At 34.2% G+C, this 24,757-nt stretch overlaps 2 protein-coding genes across 4 annotated transcripts; both read left to right on the top strand.

The window, feature by feature from the left end:
• Window positions 1–2,101: 2,101 nt before the first annotated feature.
• On the top strand, window positions 2,102–22,803 carry ccdc174 (coiled-coil domain containing 174). Its single transcript, XM_028003642.1, has 11 exons — window positions 2,102–2,253; window positions 17,136–17,243; window positions 17,335–17,435; window positions 17,520–17,578; window positions 18,646–18,793; window positions 19,000–19,095; window positions 19,664–19,800; window positions 20,787–20,881; window positions 21,127–21,274; window positions 21,387–21,539; window positions 21,953–22,803. Exons 1-11 carry the CDS (start codon window positions 2,191–2,193, stop codon window positions 22,492–22,494), a joined length of 1,650 nt encoding a protein of 549 aa, XP_027859443.1. The 5' UTR covers window positions 2,102–2,190; the 3' UTR covers window positions 22,495–22,803.
• On the top strand, window positions 4,729–10,626 carry LOC114135931 (uncharacterized). 3 transcript variants are annotated; one of them, XR_003593695.1, is made up of 9 exons: window positions 4,729–6,459; window positions 6,797–6,931; window positions 7,063–7,187; window positions 8,029–8,097; window positions 8,225–8,319; window positions 8,648–8,774; window positions 9,173–9,290; window positions 10,005–10,081; window positions 10,258–10,626. XR_003593695.1 is itself a non-coding variant. In XM_028003643.1 (7 exons), exons 1-7 carry the CDS (start codon window positions 7,098–7,100, stop codon window positions 10,366–10,368), a joined length of 687 nt encoding a protein of 228 aa, XP_027859444.1. In that variant the 5' UTR covers window positions 7,084–7,097; the 3' UTR covers window positions 10,369–10,626. The 3 variants fall into 3 exon arrangements, 1 of the variants encoding a protein (XP_027859444.1); XR_003593696.1 differs by lacking the exon at window positions 8,225–8,319; XM_028003643.1 differs by lacking the exons at window positions 4,729–6,459; window positions 6,797–6,931 and having other exon boundaries at window positions 7,084–7,187.
• Window positions 22,804–24,757: the final 1,954 nt, after the last annotated feature.

Below are 24,757 nucleotides of genomic sequence, written 5' to 3'. Positions count from 1 at the left end.
ATGAAGCAAGCACGTTCGGAGTTGAGCATGAGTGAAGATGGAGGCGCCTGTATGGACGGTCCATTAGTCTGCTTTTAAAACCTCCTCTTCTTCATCCCACACAGTTGGCCCTAAGTGCTTTTTGTTTTGAACACGTTTAGTCATGTCTGATTCTTCTCAAGGTTGGCTTGCCATTCAAAGGGGGGTAATAATGGAAGGTCTTTTTCTCGTGCATCAGGTTTGAGAAGAGATGTGTTCAAATACATACATCCTCCATTTGTTCGTGTTCCTAATAAGAACTGTTTGAGGGGAATGTAGGTCAGAGCACACTTTGCTGAAGGCTTCCGCACGGACATCGGAGCAGTCTGTGACCCGGTTACCGAAATCTGAAACAAAAGTTTGTTAGCAATGTTGGAGAAATTCATGTTCTTGACTCTGGTGGTTTTGTCTGACTTTTTATATAAGAAAAAAACAAACAAACGGTGAATAGCAGCACTAAACTTTCAAGATAAAGTGCAGAATAAAATCCTGGAAGCTGTTAAAATTTATTTGACTGAATGGATAAAACTAGAGCTCCCCTGAATCAAATTAACGCTAAATATTCATTCAGCTGCATTATCCTGGATTAGAGATATGGGTGTACACAAGATTTTCTAAAATTTTCCTCAACCTAAAAAGCTACAGTGCTTGGCAAAAAATATTTACAGACCTTTTACTACCACATTTTTGTATTACAATCCCAAACTTTAACATAATTTAAGTTTTTATGTGATAAATGAACACAGTAGATATTTGGGGAGTGGAAGGAAGAGAATAGAGGGCCACAAAAATAAAACCTCAAGATATCATGAGTGCCTAAATCTAACTTTATCAAGTCAGTTTCAATTGTGTTGCACCAAATTACTTAATTGCTAAATATTTGTTTCAGAGAAGTTTATAATATTTTAAGAGTTTTAAAGGGATTTTTTAAAAATAAACCCTGCCACATGCATCCCTTTGAGGACATTCAAAATCTTGATGTGGCCAGAAATGGAAATATGTTTGAAGATATTCTTCGGCTTCTTTTGCCTGAACATAAAACTGATTTTAAAAGTTGCTTTGTACCTTTAGGTAACGCGTCTTCCTCTGTCATGGCTCACAAAAGCATTTAATCCAAGTTTACTAGGACCTATTCCGTCATATCTTGGCAGAACAAGACTGAATGTTTAATCAGATACAAAAATAAACATTAATCTGTCTGACATGACGTCCTGTCTGTTGATCCTATCACTTCAGAGATGAAGGTAATGCTGCAGCAGAGAGAGAAACGGATACATCAGCCTTATCTGCAAGGCTGCAGCAGCATCACTGAATCCTCAAACAGGAGAGATTGCAAACTAAATACTGAGCTGTTTGCACAGGATTTAAAATGTTCTGCTCTGCTGAAATAAAACGTAACATCATAGCCTTGTTTTAACAAGGGAACAGAGAGTGACTCGAGGCTTGATCCAGGTTTTCAAACATTCAGGACCACGGGTGGGCAATCCTGGTCCTCGAGGGCCGGTCTCCTGCAACTTTTAGATGTATCTCTACTCCAACACACCTGAGTCAAATAATGAGGTCATTAACAGGACTCTGGAGAACTTGACTGCACTTAAGAGGTGATTCAACTATTGGATTCAAGTGTGTTGGACCAGGGAGACATATAAGAGTTGCAGGACACCGGCCCTCGAGGACCAGGATTGCCCACCCTTACGAGGCTTTTCTTTCGCTGATCTTGTGAGGAAAAGGCCACATTTATTTTGGTAAGAAAACAAAATTGTCACCAGAATTTTTTCTCTGTTACTATAAACCTCTAATACTCAACTCTGGGCAAAACACAGAAAAATGTGATAATTTCATATTCTTTTAAATATATTTTCAATGCATTCAATCTTTTCAGCTATTCTAGGCCTATATATACACCGTATAATGTTTAATAATTATGTTTTCTTTCAGAATAACCCAGATTTAACTTCTGAATGAAAAATAAACGGAAAAAGTCTTCCTAATGTGAAGAATTTGCAACATTTTATGCTGTTTAGATGTCCTCCAAGTAATTCCAGAAAGTGTAAGTGTAGAACGTGTCCACTAGATGGCGCACAAGCGGCAGGCATCTAGTGATTAAGAATATTAGCAAAGAAGAAGGAGTTGGATCATGGTTAAGCTAATGGTAGCTCAGCAGTAGATTATATGGTCCATTATAGAGTTAATATGGATAAAAAGAAGAAAACTCTTGAAGTAGCAGCTTCGACGGTAAGTTAATCGAAGTCTACTTTAAATAATTAGTCATGTAGGTTTTTGTTATGAAGCTTGGCGTTTTGTAAACGATAAAAACAACGTAAGTTAGCTAGGGCCCTGCTAACGCCAACTATGGACTGATACATGCGCACTTTTACCGCAGTGAAGTTAGTTTCAAGTTGGATATTCGATATTCGAGCTCCGCGGAGTAAGCGGCGTTTAGCTCAAGGTTGATCCGATTTATGAACGTTACTGTCGGCCAGCGGTTCTCTATCGCTCCCGGCCGCAGAGTCCGAAGGTTCACTTAGGGACTATCAACAAATTACCGAACCAAACATTCCTATCAAAGAAATGTTAATAAATGCCTTGAATTGTAACCAACTAACTAATTGTCATTGCTAATTCATACTTTTACATGAGCCAAAATAGCATCTATAAAATTTTAAAGTCATATACAATATTTTCAATAATTTTAATATTAAATAATATAATGTTTTCTTCAATAGCTTCCAGGTCATGTGACCTAATGACTCTAAATCACTTTGAAATAATTACAATAGTCTCTATAGATGAGGCACAGACATTTGATTTCCATTTTTAGCCATTTTCCATTTTTTATTAATTTTTTTTGTCAAAAATGAGGGTTTTTATTCAATAACTTCCAGGTCATGTGACCTAATGACTCTAAATCACTTTGAAATAATTACAATAGTCTCTATAGATAAGGAACAGTCATTTGTTTTCCATTTTTAGCCATTTTCCATTTTTTATTAATTTTTTTTGTCAAAAATGAGGGTTTTTATTCAATAGCTTCCAGGTCATGTGACCTACTGACTCAAAATCACTTTGAAATAATTATAATAGTCTCTATAGATAAGGAACAGTCATTTGTTTTCCATTTTTGATTAATTTTCCATTTTTTATTAATTTGTTACGTCAAAATTGAGGGTTTTTATTCAATAGCTTCCAGGTCATGTGACCTAATGACTCAAAATCACTTTGAAATAATTACAATAGTCTCTATAGATGAGGCACAGACATTTGATTTCCATTTTTAGCCAGTTTCCATTTTTTATTAATTTTTTTTTTGTCAAAAATGAGGGTTTTTCTTCAATAGCTTCCAGGTCATGTGACCTAATGACTCAAAATCACTTTGAAATAATTACAATAGTCTCTATAGATGAGGCACAGACATTTGATTTCCATTTTTAGCCATTTTCCATTTTTTATTAATTTTTTTTGTCAAAAATGAGGGTTTTTCTTCAATAGCTTCCAGGTCATGTGACCTAATGACTCAAAATCACTTTGAAATAATTATAATAGTCTCTATAGATAAGGCACATTCATTTGTTTTCCATTTTTGATTAATTTTCCATTTTTTATTAATTTGTTTTGTCAAAATTGAGGGTTTTTATTCAATAGCTTCCAGGTCATGTGACCAAATGACTCAAAATCACTTTGAAATAATTATAATAGTCTCTATAGATAAGGCACAGTCATTTGTTTTCCATTTTTGATTAATTTTCCATTTTTTATTAATTTTTTACGTCAAAATTGAGGGTTTTTATTCAATAGCTTCCAGGTCATGTGACCTAATGACTCTAAATCACTTTGAAATAATTACAATAGTCTCTATAGATGAGGCACAGACATTTGATTTCCATTTTTAGCCATTTTCCATTTTTTATTAATTTTTTTTGTCAAAAATGAGGGTTTTTCTTCAATAGCTTCCAGGTCATGTGACCTACTGACTCAAAATCACTTTGAAATAATTATAATAGTCTCTATAGATAAGGCACAGTCATTTGTTTTCCATTTTTGATTAATTTTCCATTTTTTATTAATTTTTTTTGTCAAAAATTGAGGGTTTTTATTCAATAGCTTCCAGGTCATGTGACCTAATGACTCAAAATCACTTTGAAATAATTACAATAGTCTCTATAGATGAGGCACAGACATTTGATTTCCATTTTTAGCCATTTTCCATTTTTTATTAATTTTTTTTGTCAAAAATGAGGGTTTTTCTTCAATAGCTTCCAGGTCATGTGACCTAATGACTCAAAATCACTTTGAAATAATTATAATAGTCTCTATAGATAAGGCACAGTCATTTGTTTTCCATTTTTGATTAATTTTCCATTTTTTAGGAATTTTTTACGTCAAAATTGAGGGTTTTTATTCAATAGCTTCCAGGTCATGTGACCTAATGACTCAAAATCACTTTGAAATAATTATAATAGTCTCTATAGATAAGGCACAGTCATTTGTTTTCCATTTTTGATTAATTTTCCATTTTTTATTAATTTTTTTTGTCAAAATTGAGGGTTTTTATTCAATAGCTTCCAGGTCATGTGACCTAATGACGCAAAATCACTTTGAAATAATTATAATAGTCTCTATAGATGAGGCACAGTCATTTGTTTTCCATTTTTGATTAATTTTCCATTTTTTATTAATTTTTTACGTCAAAATTGACTAAAATTTACTTTTAGTAAGAAGAACATCCCTAAACCATTTGACAGCGAAATCTCTTTTATTGTGAAACGGCTTGGTTCGGTGACACACCGTAAAAAAGAATGGAGATTCAGACCAGCAAAATACTTAAAAAGAGGTAAGATAGCCAAAGCTGTAGCAGATGGTGTCAGTAAATACTACTATTCAAAGTTGAGGCAGACACCAATCCAAGAAATCACAGCGGGGAACATTACGAAAAGCCTCACTAAAGATGTTTTAAGAAAAATTTCATCAGAATTAAAGAAGAGTACAAGACTCCATGATGACATAATACTTGAGCTCGTGTTAACACAAAAACTGATTAAAGAAACAAGCATTAATTCAAACTCCAAGGGATATTTCCAACAACTTCACATTGACCCTTTTGCAGTGCATTTACAAACAGACACTGGATTACAGATATTGGCCCACCATCTAAGAAATTCATCACCTGTTACCCCCCACCTTGATGCCACAGGGAGTGTTGTACAAAAAATACCTGGTCAGGAAAAAAAAATTCTGTATTATGCTATGGTTTTGCCAGGGATGGGCAAGGACAAACCTCCTTTGCCCATAACTGAGCTACTGACCAACAGCCATACTGTTCCTTCCATTTCACACTGGTTGATGGAATTCAACAGAAAACTGACCCACACTACCAAAATCAAAATAGCACAGATAGAAACTGACTACAGCTGGGCTCTCATTAATAGTGTGCTACTAGCCTTTAACAAGGAGGATATTTCACAGTACCTACATAGAGCGTTTGAGATTGTGCATGAACATAAAGTTGTAATGAAAAACTTCACAGTATTGCACTTGTGCTCTGCCCATATTATGAAGGCTGTTACACAAGCTTTTGGGAAAAAGACCCGTGATCGAGGCTTAAAAGAGTATGCAAGCTATTGTTTTGCATCCCTTTTAAACTGCAATAACCTCCAACTTGCCATGGAGGTGTTTTACAACATGTGTGTACTATTTGATGCAAAACATTGCAACCCCTTAGTACAAACAAGTCAAGCATACCTCAACAGCTGTATCTCCAACAACAAGTCAGAGAAAGATGAAGATGGCCAGCATACAGCAGAAGCACAACACAGCAAAAGTGACAAAAGCAACAGCATTATTGCTAACTCACCATTTACAAAGACTTTCCAAGTTTTACGGGACCAAGCTCAGGTTGACATTCTGTCCGAGGAATCAGAGATCACAGAAAATCATTACTGCTGTCCTGGTATAGTTGATGTGCTTGTGAAGAACTACATGGGAATCATCCCACTGTGGAGCGGAATGTTACTTGGCGACTTAACACGGTACAAAACACCCACATCTGCTGCAACAAATAAAACAAGCAAATCAAGAGAAACAAACTGCCATGTGGAGCTGTGGTTTGGCTTGGTAAAAAAGAACATCTTGGCCAAAAAAAAGTACCTCAGACCAGCAGACTTCATCACAAAATTGTATACATCTTTACAAGGTCGGTATGTTGAACATGTTATGCAGCATGGTCTGCCAGACAAACTTCTGGACAAAACTGTCAGAGTTTTGACTAAACCGGCGGATGATCCCAAAGAAAAATGGAACAAGAGGGAAAGTTCTGCTGGTCAGACAAAGACCAAATCCAAGTATTTCAATCCCCCAAAGACATTACCCAATCCCAGAACTTCCAAAGGCACAAACAAACAAATCACCAAAGCTGATGATGATGATAATAATAAAGAATCACAGGTAAGGTTTCACCTACCTTTGAGGCTCTGTTGCAGTTCCACATAAAGAATTAGTTTGTTAAAAACAATGAAATTATCTGATAAAATTTTTTTGTAATATTCATTTCTGAAATTTCATTAGAAGTAAACAAGTAATAATAGCCTGCATTTCACAATTTCATAATGTGGTTAACATGGGATAACATAATTGACATCTATGTATTGCAGTCTGGTATAGATTTTGTCTTTATTATGGCTGGCTGTTAGCATAAAGTATTTAAATTTTGTAAAATATACATTTTTATTGTATTACTTTCAAATGTTTTGATTTTTTTTTTCTTTGTATATCTGATTTGCAGTTAACCTTGCTTTGGAAAAAGAGTGACACAGAAGTTGTAGTAGCAGTTGTTCCGTCACAGATTAAAGGTCGGAGCATTGTGATTCATCATTCTGACTTGTGCACTCTTCGACCATATCAGTGGTTGACAGGGGAGGTATGTGTTTGTTTCAGTCATTTATAAAACATCTTCATTTTCAATATTAATACAAACCAATTTTGAGATTTGTATGAGAAGACTTTTGGATGCATGTTTAATATGTGGAAATGCTGATATTCCTTGTGCAGATCATTGAAAGCCTTCTGCCCATGCATTGGGAGTCATGGACACCTTCTACATCCTGAATCACTACTCAGCTGGTGTGATTTTGTTCGGGGACAGAACTGAGCTTCCTAGACAAAGTTTACCAAAGGTAATGGATTTCTTTGTTGCTATATTATGTCATTATAAGATGAATGAACAGAACTTTCACAGTTACACATCATTTACACAGAGCTACAAAATTGACAACAAAATTACTTCTAACATGAAATCATATGTAATGTGTTTTTGGCAAATATGTGTGCTTGTTGATAAAAAGAAGAACAAGATTTAGTTTTTTGAAAAGGTTTGAATTAAAAGCTGGGTTGGTTTTAAAAGAGTCTTCTGAAAGAATTGCCATGTTTTACTGACTACTTGGCTGTTTTAAACATTGAAACACTTGACAAAATTAATGTAATTGTTCACTGCCATGCAAGTTCCAAATATAAGTGTCATATATATGGTTATCCATGCAAATGAAGAGCTGAACATGGCAGTAAGGCTGGACAACTTCTTTAGAAAACATTACATAATTAATTCCACATTTTAAAAAAAATTCTGTACTAGACACTACATATAGGATTTCAGAGTAATGTAAATGTCAATCATTTAATAAAGTAGAAGTAAGAATCTTGATCTAGTTGCACCCACATTAATCTTGGCTAAGTAATTTCATTTGATATCTTGTATGTGTCCTACTAACTAACATCAACATCACTGCAAGCTTTACACCATCCCACAGCAGCCTGTACAGGGCAATATTTAACACCTTAATTCTTGTAAAACAGTGTATTGATTATTTTATCATTTTTAAAACACCTTGTCATTGAAAAGAAAAATTTTAAGTAAAAGTAAATACTGACATGTGGGAAAAGATTAATTGCGAGACATGTGCTTAAAGTTTTTCTTTATGTTAACATTTAAATTTTGAACATTTTTAAATGCCATTTCAGGTAAACTTTGACAACTATGAAGCAGTTCTGTCATTTGTCCTTGTGAACAACAATCACTGGAAGTTGCTGGTTTGTAATTTTTTGTCTATAATAAATATTTTTTCATTTTATGGTTTGGATAGAGCATGACATATTCACATTAGTTTTAATGAAATTTTTCTTTGTTATGCCCCTTTCCTTTGTTGATCTGTTTTAGTACATCAATGCAGAAGCCAGAACTGTGTTCCTAATAGATCCTGCACAAGTATCATCTGAGCTTGTGGACTCCCAAAAGGCAGCTAAAAGAATACAGTAAATAAAGCTCTAATAAATTTTTAAAATGTATTAAAAATTAATAAATTTGCAAAGTGACCACATAGAGATTGAGTTAAAAATCTTAATGTATGTGACATTCAGATTTAAGAATACATTATGGAAATATATTATCCTTAATATTTTTTACAAATATATTGTGTAAAAAATATTTACATTAATTTAAATATTTATGTAAATATTAATTTCAATAAACTTAACATTGTTGTTGTTAATAGAAACTGATAAGAGGAAAGCGTGAGTTGTCTTATGAGTGTAATTACAGAATACAATTGCTCTTACACAAATCATTTTGTTTGTTATCCAGAGAATACTTCAAAATGAGAAGGACATGCCATGGAAAAACAGACTGGGTTGGGATCCAATGGAAAGGGGGGACAATGCGCCACCCTATTCAACAAGACGGAAGCAGCTGTGGAGTTATTGTAGTCAAAGTAAATTAACGAGTTCATGTTTTTTGTTATACAAGTGTGGACACTGTGTAATTATTATAGAGAAAAGTTGTCTATCATCAAATACAGTCTCTATGGTTAGTTAAAATGGGCTTTCGGAATTGTGGAAAGAGTGTGTATTCACTTGGAGGAATACAGACTCCCCCAACAGTAGCCCATAACTGGGGTCAGTGCAACATGCCACACAGTATTTGTAATTACACTTCTTCCATCATCTTCTAAATGTTGAAACATTTAGATGTTTCACTACAGGTATCTGTACTAACAAACATACCTGTTTTAGTATGTGTGGATACACTATATATGTCCACATGAATGTTTAAGTCTGATGCATTATAATGCAATAAAAAAAGTCTTTAAAAACTTTTTTTTTTCTTTAGATGGCAAAAGCTTGGATGGAAGCCTTCCCTCTGATGCCAGATGTAGATTTTGACACAACAAAAAAGGCAATGAAAAGTGAAAGAAGAACTCTCGCTCTTCAAATCCTTGATGCATCAGGTATACCATATGTGCATGTCTTTCATTTCGACTTACAATACATAAACATACACACATATATATTTTAGAATCTCCCCATCTCTTTCATTACTGAACCAGTCTCGACTGGTGAATTTAAGGTTTTTTATTTTATTTGATTAAGATCAACCACCATCATCAAAGTCACCACAATAACCTCAATAAATGTGAAAACTAAAACATATACAAACATTGGAATACAAAACATGAACTTACAATAAAGATAACAAAACTAAACAGATCTCGCTGCTTTCGCTGGGGAACACTAAGTTTTGATTTCTTTGTGACAAGCACATCTTGACAGTTCGATTAATTCACTGTTTCAATGACTCTGTCAACTTAGATGGGGTCTGCCCTCATTAGCTCCTGCAGCCCGTGAGGTCAATAAAAACAAAAACATTACAAAATGCAAATTCCATTTAACAAAATATAAACCACCAACAGTGCCAATCCAAACAGACAAAAATACCTAAACGATATGCAACCTTGATAATTTAGAGAAGTTACTTTACAAATGTATTTTAAGTAATCTCCAAGTATTAATAATTTTAAATGAATTTTCTGAAATAATTAGCTATTTTGTTTTATACATATATATATAGATATAGATATAGATATATATATATATACATATATATATATATATCTTGTTTGAATATGCTGTATATTATGCTGTATATTTCTTCTTGATTACAGTATTCGATGACCACTGTTGGTGTGCGATGTGCGCTGCATACAAAGCCCCGGGGTCTGGCCCTGGAATGACAGACTGGGTGAGAAATCAAGAGTTGTCAATGTAAATTTCAGAAGTAGACACAGGAAATAACTCTTGGGAGCCATGAAATGTTTTATATAACAAATGACAAGCAAGTAAACACCAAACTGTGTGACAGGAGATGAGTAAGTTCAGTACTGCTAAACATGTATATTTTCTTGTATTTGTGAACAGATCCAGTGTGACAACTGTGACCGATGGTACCATGCCCTGTGCATGAATATGAAGAGCACAGAATTTCAAAAGAAAAAAAAAGGCAGTTGGAAATGTGTATTGTGTAGTTAATCTTGAAACTAGAAACTGTGTTCATTATTGTTCGAAATACTTTTTGAAAATATCTGTGGAAAATGAAAATGTAATATGTTTGTTTGGCATTGATGCTATGTGTGATGTATAAAGTGTACTTGAATGATTTCAAAGAGATTTGAAGTCATTTTATGACGTAATCTGAAAGCTATTAAGCAACAATCTTAAACTTTAAGGAAAATATTCCTAAGAATTATAAAATAAAAACATAAAACATAAATGACTGTGCCTCATCTATAGAGACTATTATAATTATTTCAAAGTGATTTTGAGTCATTAGGTCACATGACCTGGAAGCTATTGAAGAAAAACCCTCATTTTTGACAAGAAAAATTAATAAAAAATTGAAAATTAATCAAAAATAGAAAACAAATGACTGTGCCTTATCTATAGAGACTATTATAATTATTTCAAAGTGATTTTGAGTCATTAGGTCACATGACCTGGAAGCTATTGAAGAAAAACCCTCAATTTTGACAAAAAAAATTAATAAAAAATGGAAAATGGCTAAAAATGGAAATCAAATGTCTGTGCCTCATCTATAGAGACTATTGTAATTATTTCAAAGTGATTTTGAGTCATTAGGTCACATGACCTGGAAGCTATTGAAGAAAAACCCTCAATTTTGACGTAAAAAATTAATAAAAAATGGAAAATTAATCAAAAATGGAATACAAATGACTGTGCCTTATCTATAAAGACTATTATAATTATTTCAAAGTGATTTAGAGTCATTAGGTCACATGACCTGGAAGCTATTGAAGAAAAACCCTCAATTTTGACAAAAAAAATTAATAAAAAATGGAAAATGGCTAAAAATGGAAATCAAATGTCTGTGCCTCATCTATAGAGACTATTATAATTATTTCAAAGTGATTTTGAGTCATTAGGTCACATGACCTGGAAGCTATTGAAGAAAAACCCTCAATTTTGACGTAAAAAATTAATAAAAAATGGAAAATTAATCAAAAATGGAATACAAATGACTGTTCCTTATCTATAGAGACTATTATAATTATTTCAAAGTGATTTAGAGTCATTAGGTCACATGACCTGGAAGCTATTGAAGAAAAACCCTAATTTTTGACAAAAAAAATTAATAAAAAATGGAAAATGGCTAAAAATGGAAATCAAATGTCTGTGCCTCATCTGTAGAGACTATTGTAATTATTTCAAAGTGATTTTGAGTCATTAGGTCACATGACCTGGAAGCTATTGAATAAAAACCCTCAATTTTGACGTAACAAAATCCTAAAAAATGGAAAATGGCTAAAAATGGAAAACAAATGACTGTGCCTCATCTATAGAGACTATTATAATTATTTCAAAGTGATTTTGAGTCATTAGGTCACATGACCTGGAAGCTATTGAATAAAAACCCTCAATTTTGACGTAACAAAATCCTAAAAAATGGAAAATGGCTAAAAATGGAAAACAAATGACTGTGCCTCATCTATAGAGACTATTATAATTATTTCAAAGTGATTTTGAGTCATTAGGTCACATGACCTGGAAGCTATTGAATAAAAACCCTCAATTTTGACAAAAAAAATTAATAAAAAATGGAAAATTAATCAAAAATGGAAAACAAATGACTGTGCCTTATCTATAGAGACTATTATAATTATTTCAAAGTGATTTAGAGTCATTAGGTCACATGACCTGGAAGCTATTGAATAAAAACCCTCAATTTTGACAAGAAAAATTAATAAAAAATGGAAAATTAATCAAAAATGGAAATCAAATGTCTGTGCCTCATCTATAGAGACTATTATAATTATTTCAAAGTGATTTAGAGTCATTAGGTCACATGACCTGGAAGCTATTGAAGAAAAACCCTCATTTTTGACAAAAAAAATTAATAAAAAATGGAAAATGGCTAAAAATGGAAATCAAATGTCTGTGCCTCATCTATAGAGACTATTGTAATTATTTCAAAGTGATTTAGAGTCATTAGGTCACATGACCTGGAAGCTATTGAATAAAAACCCTCAATTTTGACGTAAAAAATTAATAAAAAATGGAAAATTAATCAAAAATGGAAATCAAATGTCTGTGCCTTATCTATAGAGACTATTGTAATTATTTCAAAGTGATTTTGAGTCATTAGGTCACATGACCTGGAAGCTATTGAAGAAAAACCCTCAATTTTGACGTAAAAAATTAATAAAAAATGGAAAATTAATCAAAAATGGAATACAAATGACTGTGCCTTATCTATAAAGACTATTATAATTATTTCAAAGTGATTTAGAGTCATTAGGTCACATGACCTGGAAGCTATTGAAGAAAAACCCTCATTTTTGACAAAAAAAATTAATCAAAAATGGAAAACAAATGACTGTGCCTTATCTATAAAGACTATTATAATTACTTCAAAGTGATTTTGAGTCATTAGGTCACATGACCTGGAAGCTATTGAATAAAAACCCTCAATTTTGACGTAAAAAATTAATAAAAAATGGAAAATTAATCAAAAATGGAAAACAAATGACTGTGCCTTATCTATAGAGACTATTATAATTATTTCAAAGTGATTTAGAGTCAGTAGGTCACATGACCTGGAAGCTATTGAATAAAAACCCTCATTTTTGACAAAAAAAATTAATAAAAAATGGAAAATGGCTAAAAATGGAAATCAAATGTCTGTGCCTCATCTATAGAGACTATTGTAATTATTTCAAAGTGATTTTGAGTCATTAGGTCACATGACCTGGAAGCTATTGAATAAAAACCCTCAATTTTGACAAAAAAAATTAATAAAAAATGGAAAATTAATCAAAAATGGAAAACAAATGACTGTGCCTTATCTATAGAGACTATTATAATTATTTCAAAGTGATTTTGAGTCATTAGGTCACATGACCTGGAAGCTATTGAATAAAAACCCTCAATTTTGACGTAAAAAATTAATAAAAAATGGAAAATTAATCAAAAATGGAAAACAAATGACTGTGCCTTATCTATAGAGACTATTATAATTATTTCAAAGTGATTTAGAGTCAGTAGGTCACATGACCTGGAAGTTATTGAATAAAAACCCTCATTTTTGACAAAAAAAATTAATAAAAAATGGAAAATGGCTAAAAATGGAAATCAAATGTCTGTGCCTTATCTATAGAGACTATTGTAATTGTTTCAAAGTGATTTAGAGTCATTAGGTCACATGACCTGGAAGCTATTGAAGAAAAACCCTCATTTTTGACAAAAAAAATTAATCAAAAATGGAAAACAAATGACTGTGCCTTATCTATAAAGACTATTATAATTACTTCAAAGTGATTTTGAGTCATTAGGTCACATGACCTGGAAGCTATTGAATAAAAACCCTCAATTTTGACGTAAAAAATTAATAAAAAATGGAAAATTAATCAAAAATGGAAAACAAATGACTGTGCCTTATCTATAGAGACTATTATAATTATTTCAAAGTGATTTAGAGTCAGTAGGTCACATGACCTGGAAGCTATTGAATAAAAACCCTCATTTTTGACAAAAAAAATTAATAAAAAATGGAAAATGGCTAAAAATGGAAATCAAATGTCTGTGCCTCATCTATAGAGACTATTGTAATTATTTCAAAGTGATTTTGAGTCATTAGGTCACATGACCTGGAAGCTATTGAATAAAAACCCTCAATTTTGACAAAAAAAATTAATAAAAAATGGAAAATTAATCAAAAATGGAAAACAAATGACTGTGCCTTATCTATAGAGACTATTATAATTATTTCAAAGTGATTTTGAGTCATTAGGTCACATGACCTGGAAGCTATTGAATAAAAACCCTCAATTTTGACGTAAAAAATTAATAAAAAATGGAAAATTAATCAAAAATGGAAAACAAATGACTGTGCCTTATCTATAGAGACTATTATAATTATTTCAAAGTGATTTTGAGTCAGTAGGTCACATGACCTGGAAGCTATTGAAGAAAAACCCTCAATTTTGACGTAAAAAATTAATAAAAAATGGAAAATTAATCAAAAATGGAAAACAAATGACTGTGCCTTATCTATAGAGACTATTATAATTATTTCAAAGTGATTTTGCGTCATTAGGTCACATGACCTGGAAGCTATTGAATAAAAACCCTCATTTTTGACAAAAAAAATTAATAAAAAATGGAAAATGGCTAAAAATGGAAATCAAATGTCTGTGCCTCATCTATAGAGACTATTGTAATTATTTCAAAGTGATTTTGAGTCAGTAGGTCACATGACCTGGAAGCTATTGAAGAAAAACCCTCAATTTTGACGTAAAAAATTAATAAAAAATGGAAAATTAATCAAAAATGGAAAACAAATGACTGTGCCTTATCTATAGAGACTATTATAATTATTTCAAAGTGATTTTGAGTCATTAGGTCACATGACCTGGAAGCTATTGAATAAAAACCCTCAATTTTGACAAAACAAATTAATAAAAAATGGAAAATGGCTAAAAATGGAAATCAAATGTCTGTGCCTTATCTATAGAGACTATTATAATTATTTCAAAGTGATTTTGCGTCATTAGGTCACATGACCTGGAAGCTATTGAATAAAAACCCTCAATTTTGACAAAAAAAATTAATAAAAAATGGAAAATTAATCAAAAATGGAAAACAAATGACTGTGCCTTATCTATAGAGACTATTATAATTATTTCAAAGTGATTTTGAGTCATTAGGTCACATGACCTGGAAGCTATTGAATAAAAACCCTCAATTTTGACAAAACAAATTAATAAAAAATGGAAAATGGCTAAAAATGGAAATCAAATGTCTGTGCCTCATCTATAGAGACTATTGTAATTATTTCAAAGTGATTTAGAGTCATTAGGTCACATGACCTGGAAGCTATTGAAGAAAAACCCTCATTTTTGACAAAAAAAATTAATCAAAAATGGAAAACAAATGACTGTGCCTTATCTATAAAGACTATTATAATTACTTCAAAGTGATTTTGAGTCATTAGGTCACATGACCTGGAAGCTATTGAATAAAAACCCTCAATTTTGACGTAAAAAATTAATAAAAAATGGAAAATTAATCAAAAATGGAAAACAAATGACTGTGCCTTATCTATAGAGACTATTATAATTATTTCAAAGTGATTTAGAGTCAGTAGGTCACATGACCTGGAAGCTATTGAATAAAAACCCTCATTTTTGACAAAAAAAATTAATAAAAAATGGAAAATGGCTAAAAATGGAAATCAAATGTCTGTGCCTTATCTATAGAGACTATTGTAATTATTTCAAAGTGATTTTGAGTCATTAGGTCACATGACCTGGAAGCTATTGAATAAAAACCCTCAATTTTGACAAAAAAAATTAATAAAAAATGGAAAATTAATCAAAAATGGAAAACAAATGACTGTGCCTTATCTATAGAGACTATTATAATTATTTCAAAGTGATTTTGAGTCATTAGGTCACATGACCTGGAAGCTATTGAAGAAAAACCCTCAATTTTGACGTAAAAAATTAATAAAAAATGGAAAATTAATCAAAAATGGAAAACAAATGACTGTGCCTTATCTATAGAGACTATTATAATTATTTCAAAGTGATTTAGAGTCATTAGGTCACATGACCTGGAAGCTATTGAATAAAAACCCTCAATTTTGACAAAAAAAATTAATAAAAAATGGAAAATTAATCAAAAATGGAAAACAAATGACTGTGCCTTATCTATAGAGACTATTATAATTATTTCAAAGTGATTTTGAGTCATTAGGTCACATGACCTGGAAGCTATTGAAGAAAAACCCTCAATTTTGACGTAAAAAATTAATAAAAAATGGAAAATTAATCAAAAATGGAAAACAAATGACTGTGCCTTATCTATAGAGACTATTATAATTATTTCAAAGTGATTTAGAGTCATTAGGTCACATGACCTGGAAGCTATTGAATAAAAACCCTCAATTTTGACAAAAAAAATTAATAAAAAATGGAAAATTAATCAAAAATGGAAAACAAATGACTGTGCCTTATCTATAGAGACTATTATAATTATTTCAAAGTGATTTTGAGTCATTAGGTCACATGACCTGGAAGCTATTGAAGAAAAACCCTCAATTTTGACGTAAAAAATTAATAAAAAATGGAAAATTAATCAAAAATGGAAAACAAATGACTGTGCCTTATCTATAGAGACTATTATAATTATTTCAAAGTGATTTAGAGTCATTAGGTCACATGACCTGGAAGCTATTGAATAAAAACCCTCATTTTTGACAAAAAAAATTAATAAAAAATGGAAAATGGCTAAAAATGGAAATCAAATGTCTGTGCCTCATCTGTAGAGACTATTGTAATTGTTTCAAAGTGATTTAGAGTCATTAGGTCACATGACCTGGAAGCTATTGAAGAAAACATTATATTATTTAATATTAAAATTATTGAAAATATTGTATATGACTTTAAAATTTTATAGATGCTATTTTGGCTCATGTAAAAGCATGAATTAGCAATGACAATTAGTTAGTTGGTTACAATTCAAGGCATTTATTAACATTTCTTTGATAGGAATGTTTGGTTCGGTAATTTGTTGATAGTCCCTAAGTGAACCTTCGGACGCTGCGGCCGGGAGCGATAGAGAACCGCTGGCCGACAGTAACGTTCATAAATCGGATCAACCTTGAGCTAAACGCCGCTTACTCCGCGGAGCTCGAATATCGAATATCCAACTTGAAACTAACTTCACTGCGGTCGCACTTTTTAAGAAAATGTACATTAATTGGTTCGACGTTTCTGCAGCTGGTGGACCTTAAAGCGGAGCTTTACAGAAAGCAGGAACAATTTAGACGGGAGAAACTCGGGCAGGAAAATGCTGAAGCTGGACTCAAGACGAAAGTCACCTCTAAGGTAAAATTTAATTTATTCCCTTAAATATTATTAACGAATCTTCTGGCGATGCTGACATACTCGAATTCTTCTCTTTATTTTACTCGTTCAGAAACCTAACATCTGGATTAAACAAAACGCTGGCGTGTCAGCTAGAGCTGCTAAGGATGCAGAGCAGCTGGCAGAGGAGCAGGTCACTCTGGATACAGCCAGGCGAGTTCATCTTCCACTTCACAGAAAGGTTTAATGCTTTCAGTCAGACAAGAATATTAACTTTTGATTTCTGATCCATCACAGGCGTAAACTGGAGGAGAAGGCCAGACTCTATGACCAGATGACAAAGGGAGACTTTCCAGGTTGATTCTTTACAGACTCTGGATAAGCTAATTATCGAAACCTCATTTGTGTTTATCGGAATTTTATGACAGATCAACACAAAGTAGTGCGTAATTGTGCAGATATTACACAGTTTTAAAAATATTTTTACAGATGAAAACCTGAACTGTCGGGTTAAATGGAGAATTTCTGTTAACTTTCAAGTCTCGCCACTGATTCTCAACTGGATTTAGATCTGGACTTTGACTGGGCCATTCTTGCACTAAATGTGTGATAACCAAAACTAGTTTTGTTAGACCTGAGAGTTGTTTTTATGTTCTGCTTGATAGTGAAACTTTAAAGACAAGAGAAGTAGCAAGAAAGTTTATACTCAAGTGGGAAAAGTTTAGACCTTTTCGGTTTTTCCGTCAGCTCTGGCTGTGTTTCCTGTCACTGCAAATAACAACAACCTAGCAGCATGATACTGCCATCACCATGTTTCAGCGTGATGTGCATTGTTTGTATTCCTTTATGTATTGTATTTGGATATAGGCCAAATGGCTCAGTTTGCATTCCCTCTGACCAGAGTACTTTCTTCCGCGTGCCTGCTGTGTCTCCTTTGAGGCTTGTAGCAAAGATGATTTTATAAAGTTTCCTTTCAACGATGGCTTTCATTATGCCACTCTTCCATGGAGGCCAGAGTTTTTTGAGTTCACAACTAAGTGTTCTCAATAGATTCTTCCACCTGAGGCCTGGATCTCTGCAGCTCCTCTAGAGTTACCATAGGCCTCTTGGCTGCTTCATGCTCTCTTTGTGAAGCCTGCTAGTTTACCTGAACCACTATTGTTTGCAGCGTACGCTTTCCATATGAAAATTTTTGTTTAAATATTTATTGATTGGGTGTTGTATGAAAGCATTTGACCAAACTTTTCAGACTTTTACTTTGTAAAATTTGTTGAAAACAATTTCATTTTCATTTGCATAATTTACATGTACCTACCATATAGCAAACGATGATTGAATATGGATATTTTGCAACCTTTTATTACTGTTCATGTAATAAAAGGTTGCAGTGGCTTTGGGTTGAACTTCTCCTATTAATTGCCAGATGAAGAGACGGAGGCACTATACCTCGTCGACTTCACCCAGAAGATAATCAACAAGAAGAGAGAAAGTTTTGCACAGAAGGAGATGCAGGATGAGGATAAAGCCAGGTTGTCACCCATCCCTCCTCCCCAGAATCCAGATGAGGAATGGTAATGTCTGATTTTTGATATTGGATGAAGAAAGCTCTATTTGTACATACTGCATGATTTATGGGGTTCATGTTTTATATGTTAAAAAAAATCAAGCTGAGAAAAGTCCTACTGACTTATGTTTGTTAAATCTTTAACAATTTCAAGTCAAACATGGCTTTTCAAATCATGTAAAATAATGGTAAATGGTATCTTTATTTTTTCAGGGTGGATTATGTGGATGCTTTGGGACGGTCTAGAAGATGCATGAAGAAAGATCTGCCAAACTTTGTGAAAATGGACCAGGATTTTAACGGAAAAGGGTAAATATTTTAACGAGCTTTTGGTATTTTTCCTCTGATCAGGTTGAGTAGCTGAGAAGGTTTGGATCTGTGCAGAGGAGGGATCGTGAGTGTACTGGACCAACGATGAGGAACACTGAGGATGAAAGGAGGAAGACCAAAGACAAGTTTTATGAAAGTAGTGAGATCAGCCACTCAGGCAGCACATGAAGACAGAAGAAGAAGAGGAAACTGGTCATGTTTTTGTCTACTCCTAATGAGAGACGGATAAACATCAATTATATAAAACTGCATGAAACTACTCCTGTTTTTCTGTTAAAATTAAAAAAGATCAAATAGTTTATAGAAAGTTCCATGTCGGACATTCTAGGGTTACACATGTTTATTAAAAGTTGAAGATGAGTGAAACACATTTTGTGTTTCTCTTTTAGTGAAACCAAGGCAACAGTTCTAGTATGAATTTAATTTGGAAAGTGTTTTCAATAAGGTGCCATCATATCAAGTTCAGCTTTTTCTGGCGTTGTCTTTCTGGATTTTATTTATTGTTGCATATGATGTGTTTATGATACCTTGTTGCTGCTCTTTATAGGATAATCCCAAACGACAAGAGCTTACTCTCAGAGGACATGCGTCGAGAGCTGCAGCGGCAGGAGTGGGAGAGGGAGGAGGAGGAGGCCATGAAGAGGCCGGTTGGACCGATCCACTACGAGGACATTAGAGCACAAGGTGAGCAGAAATCTGCCAACACCTCAGTGGTTCAGGTCCAGCACGCAGACTCTTACACCTGGAAGCCGTTTCCTGCATTAATGCACTTTGCATCTGATATGCAGCAAATCAGCTTCCCATTTAAGACAATAAGACATTTGAAGGTCCATTTTATGTGAAATGGTGCTAAAGTGTTTTTTTTTTACCAAAATATTTTTGAGATTTTCCACTTTGGAAATACAATCATGTAACTATCTGAACAAGTTTTCTTCGTTGTTATTACAGTATTTTTTCCTTCTCATATCAGAGAAATGAAAAACAAAGAAAGAAAGGAAAAAAGACAAGACATAGGAACAAAAAACAGGGGTACAAATTACAACCAGGTTAGATATAATTGTACATGTCTGTTCAGCATGGCACACTGCAGGTTCCAGCAAATCAAAACTCAAACAAACCCTCTGACAAGTCCAAGTCCTTAATAAAATTAGTGAGTCCAAGTCCTCTCATAAAGATATTGTTTGGATTTCCTAATATATCTTATTCTTTCTAGCGGCAAACTAGATGACATCTGCTTTAACCACTGCGTGGCACTAGGTCTGTTGACATTTTTCCAAGCCAAAGCAATAATTTTTTTTTGCAGATAATGAGCTTATATCAATAAAAGTACATTCTGATTTACTAAAGTTATGCTTCTCAGGGTATAAAGCTAACAGGAACAATTTAGGATCCAGTGAGATTTGCTTTGAGAGAATTCTTTTCAATTATATCTTTCACCTCTGTCCAAAACGCATTGATTTGTCTGTATTCCCACATGCAGTGTATTAGAGTCCCTTTAGAATTACACTTTACGCAAAGATCTGGGATGTTATTATTATGTTTATTTAAATGCACAGGTGTAACATAAACATGCATTAGCCATAAATTGTAGAATTCTAAGACGGCTATTTATGGACATTGTGTGGGTTCTCTAAAGTGTTTTATTCTTATTTTTTTTCCAACGATCTCAGAGGCCCGAGAGCTCGGTGTGGGCTACTTCGCTTTCTCTCAGGACCAAGAGCAGCGCAGGAAGCAAAGAGAAACTCTGGACATGCTCAGAGACCAGGTGGGTTCATTGATAAACAGGAATATGGAAGCAATAACAAAACACACACACGATATTTGTAGTCATGAGGCGTGTAAGAAGCAGCATAAACATATTGTCCCATGAGAAAGGACCGAAGCCTCAACACTAATTAACAATATGCTGGGATATGAAGTTATTTCATCTGATTATACTGCAGACCAGTCAACTAAGCTGCTCCATGTTGGATGTGAAATGTTTCCCGCTCCATCCGTTCTCTCCTTTAGACGACAGATCAGCGGACGAAAAGAGAACGACTCAAAGAGAAGAGGCAGGCCGTCCTGCAGGCTCGACTGGCCAAGGTGAGGCAGAGGAAGATGAAGAAGTCAAAGCTGGATGGCACTGAGGAAGAGGAGAAAGAGGAAGAAAATCAAGGTTTGCATATATTACTCACTGAACTATTAGATATTTTACAGTGAAGTCGACATTTTGTTTTTGGTTGTAACAGACATGTTGGTGAAGGATTGTTGTCAATCACTTGTTTCAGTGGAGGAAGAGGAGGATGAGCCAGTCGGACCGATCCCTCAGCCGGACGTGCCGCCAGAGGTCAGCACTCTGAAGAGGGTGGAGGTGGAGATCCAGGAGAGGAGGGACACCAAGCCTGGAGTCCCTCATGTCAGAGAATGGGACAGAGGCAAAGGTAAACCTATTGTTATTTAAATGTTTGTAAGAAAACATTTACATTATTAAATCATGAATATAATGAGGGCATATTTACCCAGAATTGTACAATAATGTGATGCGATGGAAAAACAGGAGTTGAAACCAGCATCTGAACCTTTTTTTAGCTAACAATATCAAACTGTACATTAAGTAAAAGGCCATAACTTAAAATGTTTTTATGTGAATCTAACATTTCTGTGGGTAAATTGGGTAATAAAACTAACTAGCTTCTGAAGGCATCTTCATTTTTAAATAATTTCCAAAAATTTTTAGGACTTTCACAAACTCTTCAACTTAATATTTTGTGTTAGTACTGCTGTAAAATTCAAGATCTTTGAATTTCCTAAAGTTTACACTTCTTGTTTGCTTCTTTTGTATTTTTTTCCCCAGAATTCATGTTTAGCGAATGGAAAACTCGACGTAGAGATGAGCGAGAATCTGAGTTTGCCCCTCCCTCTGCATACTTCGCTGATGACAAAAGACCAAAACCAGGAAAGGCTAAAATTCAGCAGAATAAATCACACATGTTCTTTAAGTCAACAACATTCCCAGAAGAAGCTCCTGAGAGTGAGACCAAACCAGAACCTCCTGCTGTGTCGTCACCGCCTGAGCCTCAGAAGGAAAATCCCCCAGCATCCTCTCTGTCTCCACAACCCACACCTCCAGGCAGCTCCTTACCTTCAGCTCCACCTTTTATTCCTCAGTATCCGCCGCCTCCTCCTTTTTATCCCCCGTTTCCTCCGCCGCCTCCCTTTCAGTTTGCAGGACCGCCACATTCTTTTCCTCCGTTCCCCCCGATGTACCAGTACCCGACCCAGTACGCATCCCAGGAGCCGCCGCCTCCAGGAGAAGAAAGCCAGACTCAGCAGGTTTCTGGAGGCGGGCCTCAGAGTTTAGACGCCATGTTGTCCTTCTACAGGAACTTTACCTGAGGGCTTCCTCCATGAACATAAATACTTCAACTGAGGCAATAGAAACTGAGTCTCACTAACAATTAAAGTATTTAATAAACAGGTTTTCATTGAAAACTGTTGCTTTTAGTTTTTATTTTGCTGTATTCAAAAATGTTTTATCTTTCATGCTGCTCCAAGTAAAATTCTTCATGAAACTCTGTCCAAAGTGGTTTGGATCTTCCTGAAATGTGGAAGATTGTCATATTCTACCTTCTCTGTTGCAGTATAAAAGTAGCCACCAGATGGCGCTTTACCTGTATGTAAAATTAAAAGTGTTCTGGAGCTATAGAGACTGGAATTTCTGATCAATACAATTAAATTAAAACATTTTTTTAGAATTGTTTTTGGAATAATAAAACACATTATGTCATATAGAGTATATAAGTCTGGTTAATAAAAACAAGACTGCAGTGTGTTGGTTGAGGACAGCCAACACACTGCAATCATGAATTATTGCGTCAATGCAGCATGATGATGTTCAGGAAATGTTGCTTTGAAACAGCGTTTTTGCTTGTTGGGTCTGATTATTCTCATCTCAAAATTTTTTAACCTGGACTATTTTAATGAGAAATAAAATAATCTTGCATAATTATTTAGAGAAAACCTTTGTTTCTATAGATGTTTGATAGTTTTCTAAGCTGATCTCGGCAGCAAGAATGAGACATTAGTTAACCTGCATTTAACCAGGATTCAGGTCTGCTTTTCCATAAAAGCCGCTAATCAGTGCTTCTCAATTCCGGTCCTCAGGCCCCCCTGCTCTGCATGTTTTAGATGTGCCTCTATTCCAGAACAGCTGATTCAAATGACTGCATGACCATCAAGTAGTGGAGAAGCCTGTTAATCACACAAATATTCAATACAGGTGTGTGGCAGGAGGGAAACACCTAAAACATGCAGGCTCAGGGGGGCATGAGGACCGGAATTGAGAAACACTGCGCTAGATGTTTTAAAATTGAAATAAAAGGAAAGAAAAATGATTAAAAGTCTAATACTTTGTCTTGTACCTACATTTTTTCCCATTTCAAGACATTTCTCCTGTGCTGGAGAGCCAGATGTGAATTGAATTGGAAGTCGAGGAGGCCTTAAATACTCAGCTGTTGCTTTAGCACATTTTTCCTCATGCTTTTTCCTACCACTCAATTTTTCACGAATGTGTTTGGATGCAGTGGACATCCAGCGTTTTTAACAATGACCTGTTGTGCTTTTCTCTCCTGGTGGTTGTTCTGTCAACAGATGGAGTGGTACACAGTTACATTTCTGGATCAAAACTCCTTTTTAGTGGGCTTGTGTTGTAGTCAAATGTTTTCAGAAACTGATTTTTTCATTTGTAACTCATAATCACCAAGATGAATAGGAATAACCTCTCTGCAGTCTGTTTTATTGCATTCAACCTTCATGGTTTTGAGCCATACTGTCAAACCTCTGGGTTGAGCACAAGGCAGCCTGGTTGAAATTCACCACAGGAAAACTGGCACTTTAAATCTGCTATAGTCAAAAACATTTGCAACCTGCTACTTTCAGAAGAGGAAACGTATTTAGAGAATGTTTCAAACCTAATCTAGCTTTATTTATATAATTGTGTTCTCTTATCTTATCTCTAAAGCTTCTTTTGTTTTCTTGCTTAAAGCCTGAGCTGAACATTTTGCCCGTCTCTCGATGAAGCTGCGTCTTCTCCTTCTTTGAGGGTTCCTGGCTGGGACAGGCCAGGTCTGGTCCCGCGTTAACGCAGTTATACAGAGATAAAAGGTAAACAGGGAACAGCCGATCCAACAAGCTGTGATGGATATCTTGTATATATATATATATGTATATATATATTATCCAATCAAAAAGCTTTGATTGGATAAAATGCTTTCCCTCCCAGTGGGATGTATTCAGGGAGTCAAAGAATCCATCTGAAGGTCACTTCGTGCAAAAAGTCCTGTGTTTACTTTATTTGTTTTTGCCAGAATCTGCTCTGAATTGGTTTTCTGCTAATCCTAATTTTTTTTAGCCCTTGCAAATGTTAACCATTTTACTGAAATCCACTTATTTACTCTCTGTATCACGAAAACGCAACAGTTTTCAGCGCACACGGATTAAACGACACACTTGCTTTTTTTGCAACAGGTTCCCCCCTGAATCCGATATGTTTGAAACCGCAGATGCGCAGGGAGCTAACCTGCCCCTCTATGAGAGGCTTTTAATCCTTGAGGCAGTTTTATGATGCAGACTTTCAATGACACAACTGGGGACTGAATCT

The sequence above is a fragment of the Xiphophorus couchianus genome, chromosome 20, assembly GCF_001444195.1.
Source record: "Xiphophorus couchianus chromosome 20, X_couchianus-1.0, whole genome shotgun sequence".
NCBI lineage: Eukaryota > Metazoa > Chordata > Actinopteri > Cyprinodontiformes > Poeciliidae > Xiphophorus > Xiphophorus couchianus.
The sequence above is the reverse complement of the archived record's forward strand: the minus strand, read 5'-3'. Positions and strand labels throughout refer to the sequence as shown.

Coding starts and splice junctions, on each gene's coding strand:
- ccdc174 (XM_028003642.1), top strand. CDS start 2,191: ATGGTCCATTATAGAGTTAATATGGATAAAAAGAAGAAAACTCTTGAA. Junction 17,579..18,645: donor GACAAAGGGAGACTTTCCAG/GTTGATTCTTTA, acceptor ATTAATTGCCAG/ATGAAGAGACGGAGGCACTA. Junction 21,540..21,952: donor AGAATGGGACAGAGGCAAAG/GTAAACCTATTG, acceptor TTTTTTCCCCAG/AATTCATGTTTAGCGAATGG.
- LOC114135931 (XM_028003643.1), top strand. CDS start 7,098: ATGGACACCTTCTACATCCTGAATCACTACTCAGCTGGTGTGATTTTG. Junction 7,188..8,028: donor CTAGACAAAGTTTACCAAAG/GTAATGGATTTC, acceptor ATGCCATTTCAG/GTAAACTTTGACAACTATGA. Junction 10,082..10,257: donor GCCCTGGAATGACAGACTGG/GTGAGAAATCAA, acceptor ATTTGTGAACAG/ATCCAGTGTGACAACTGTGA.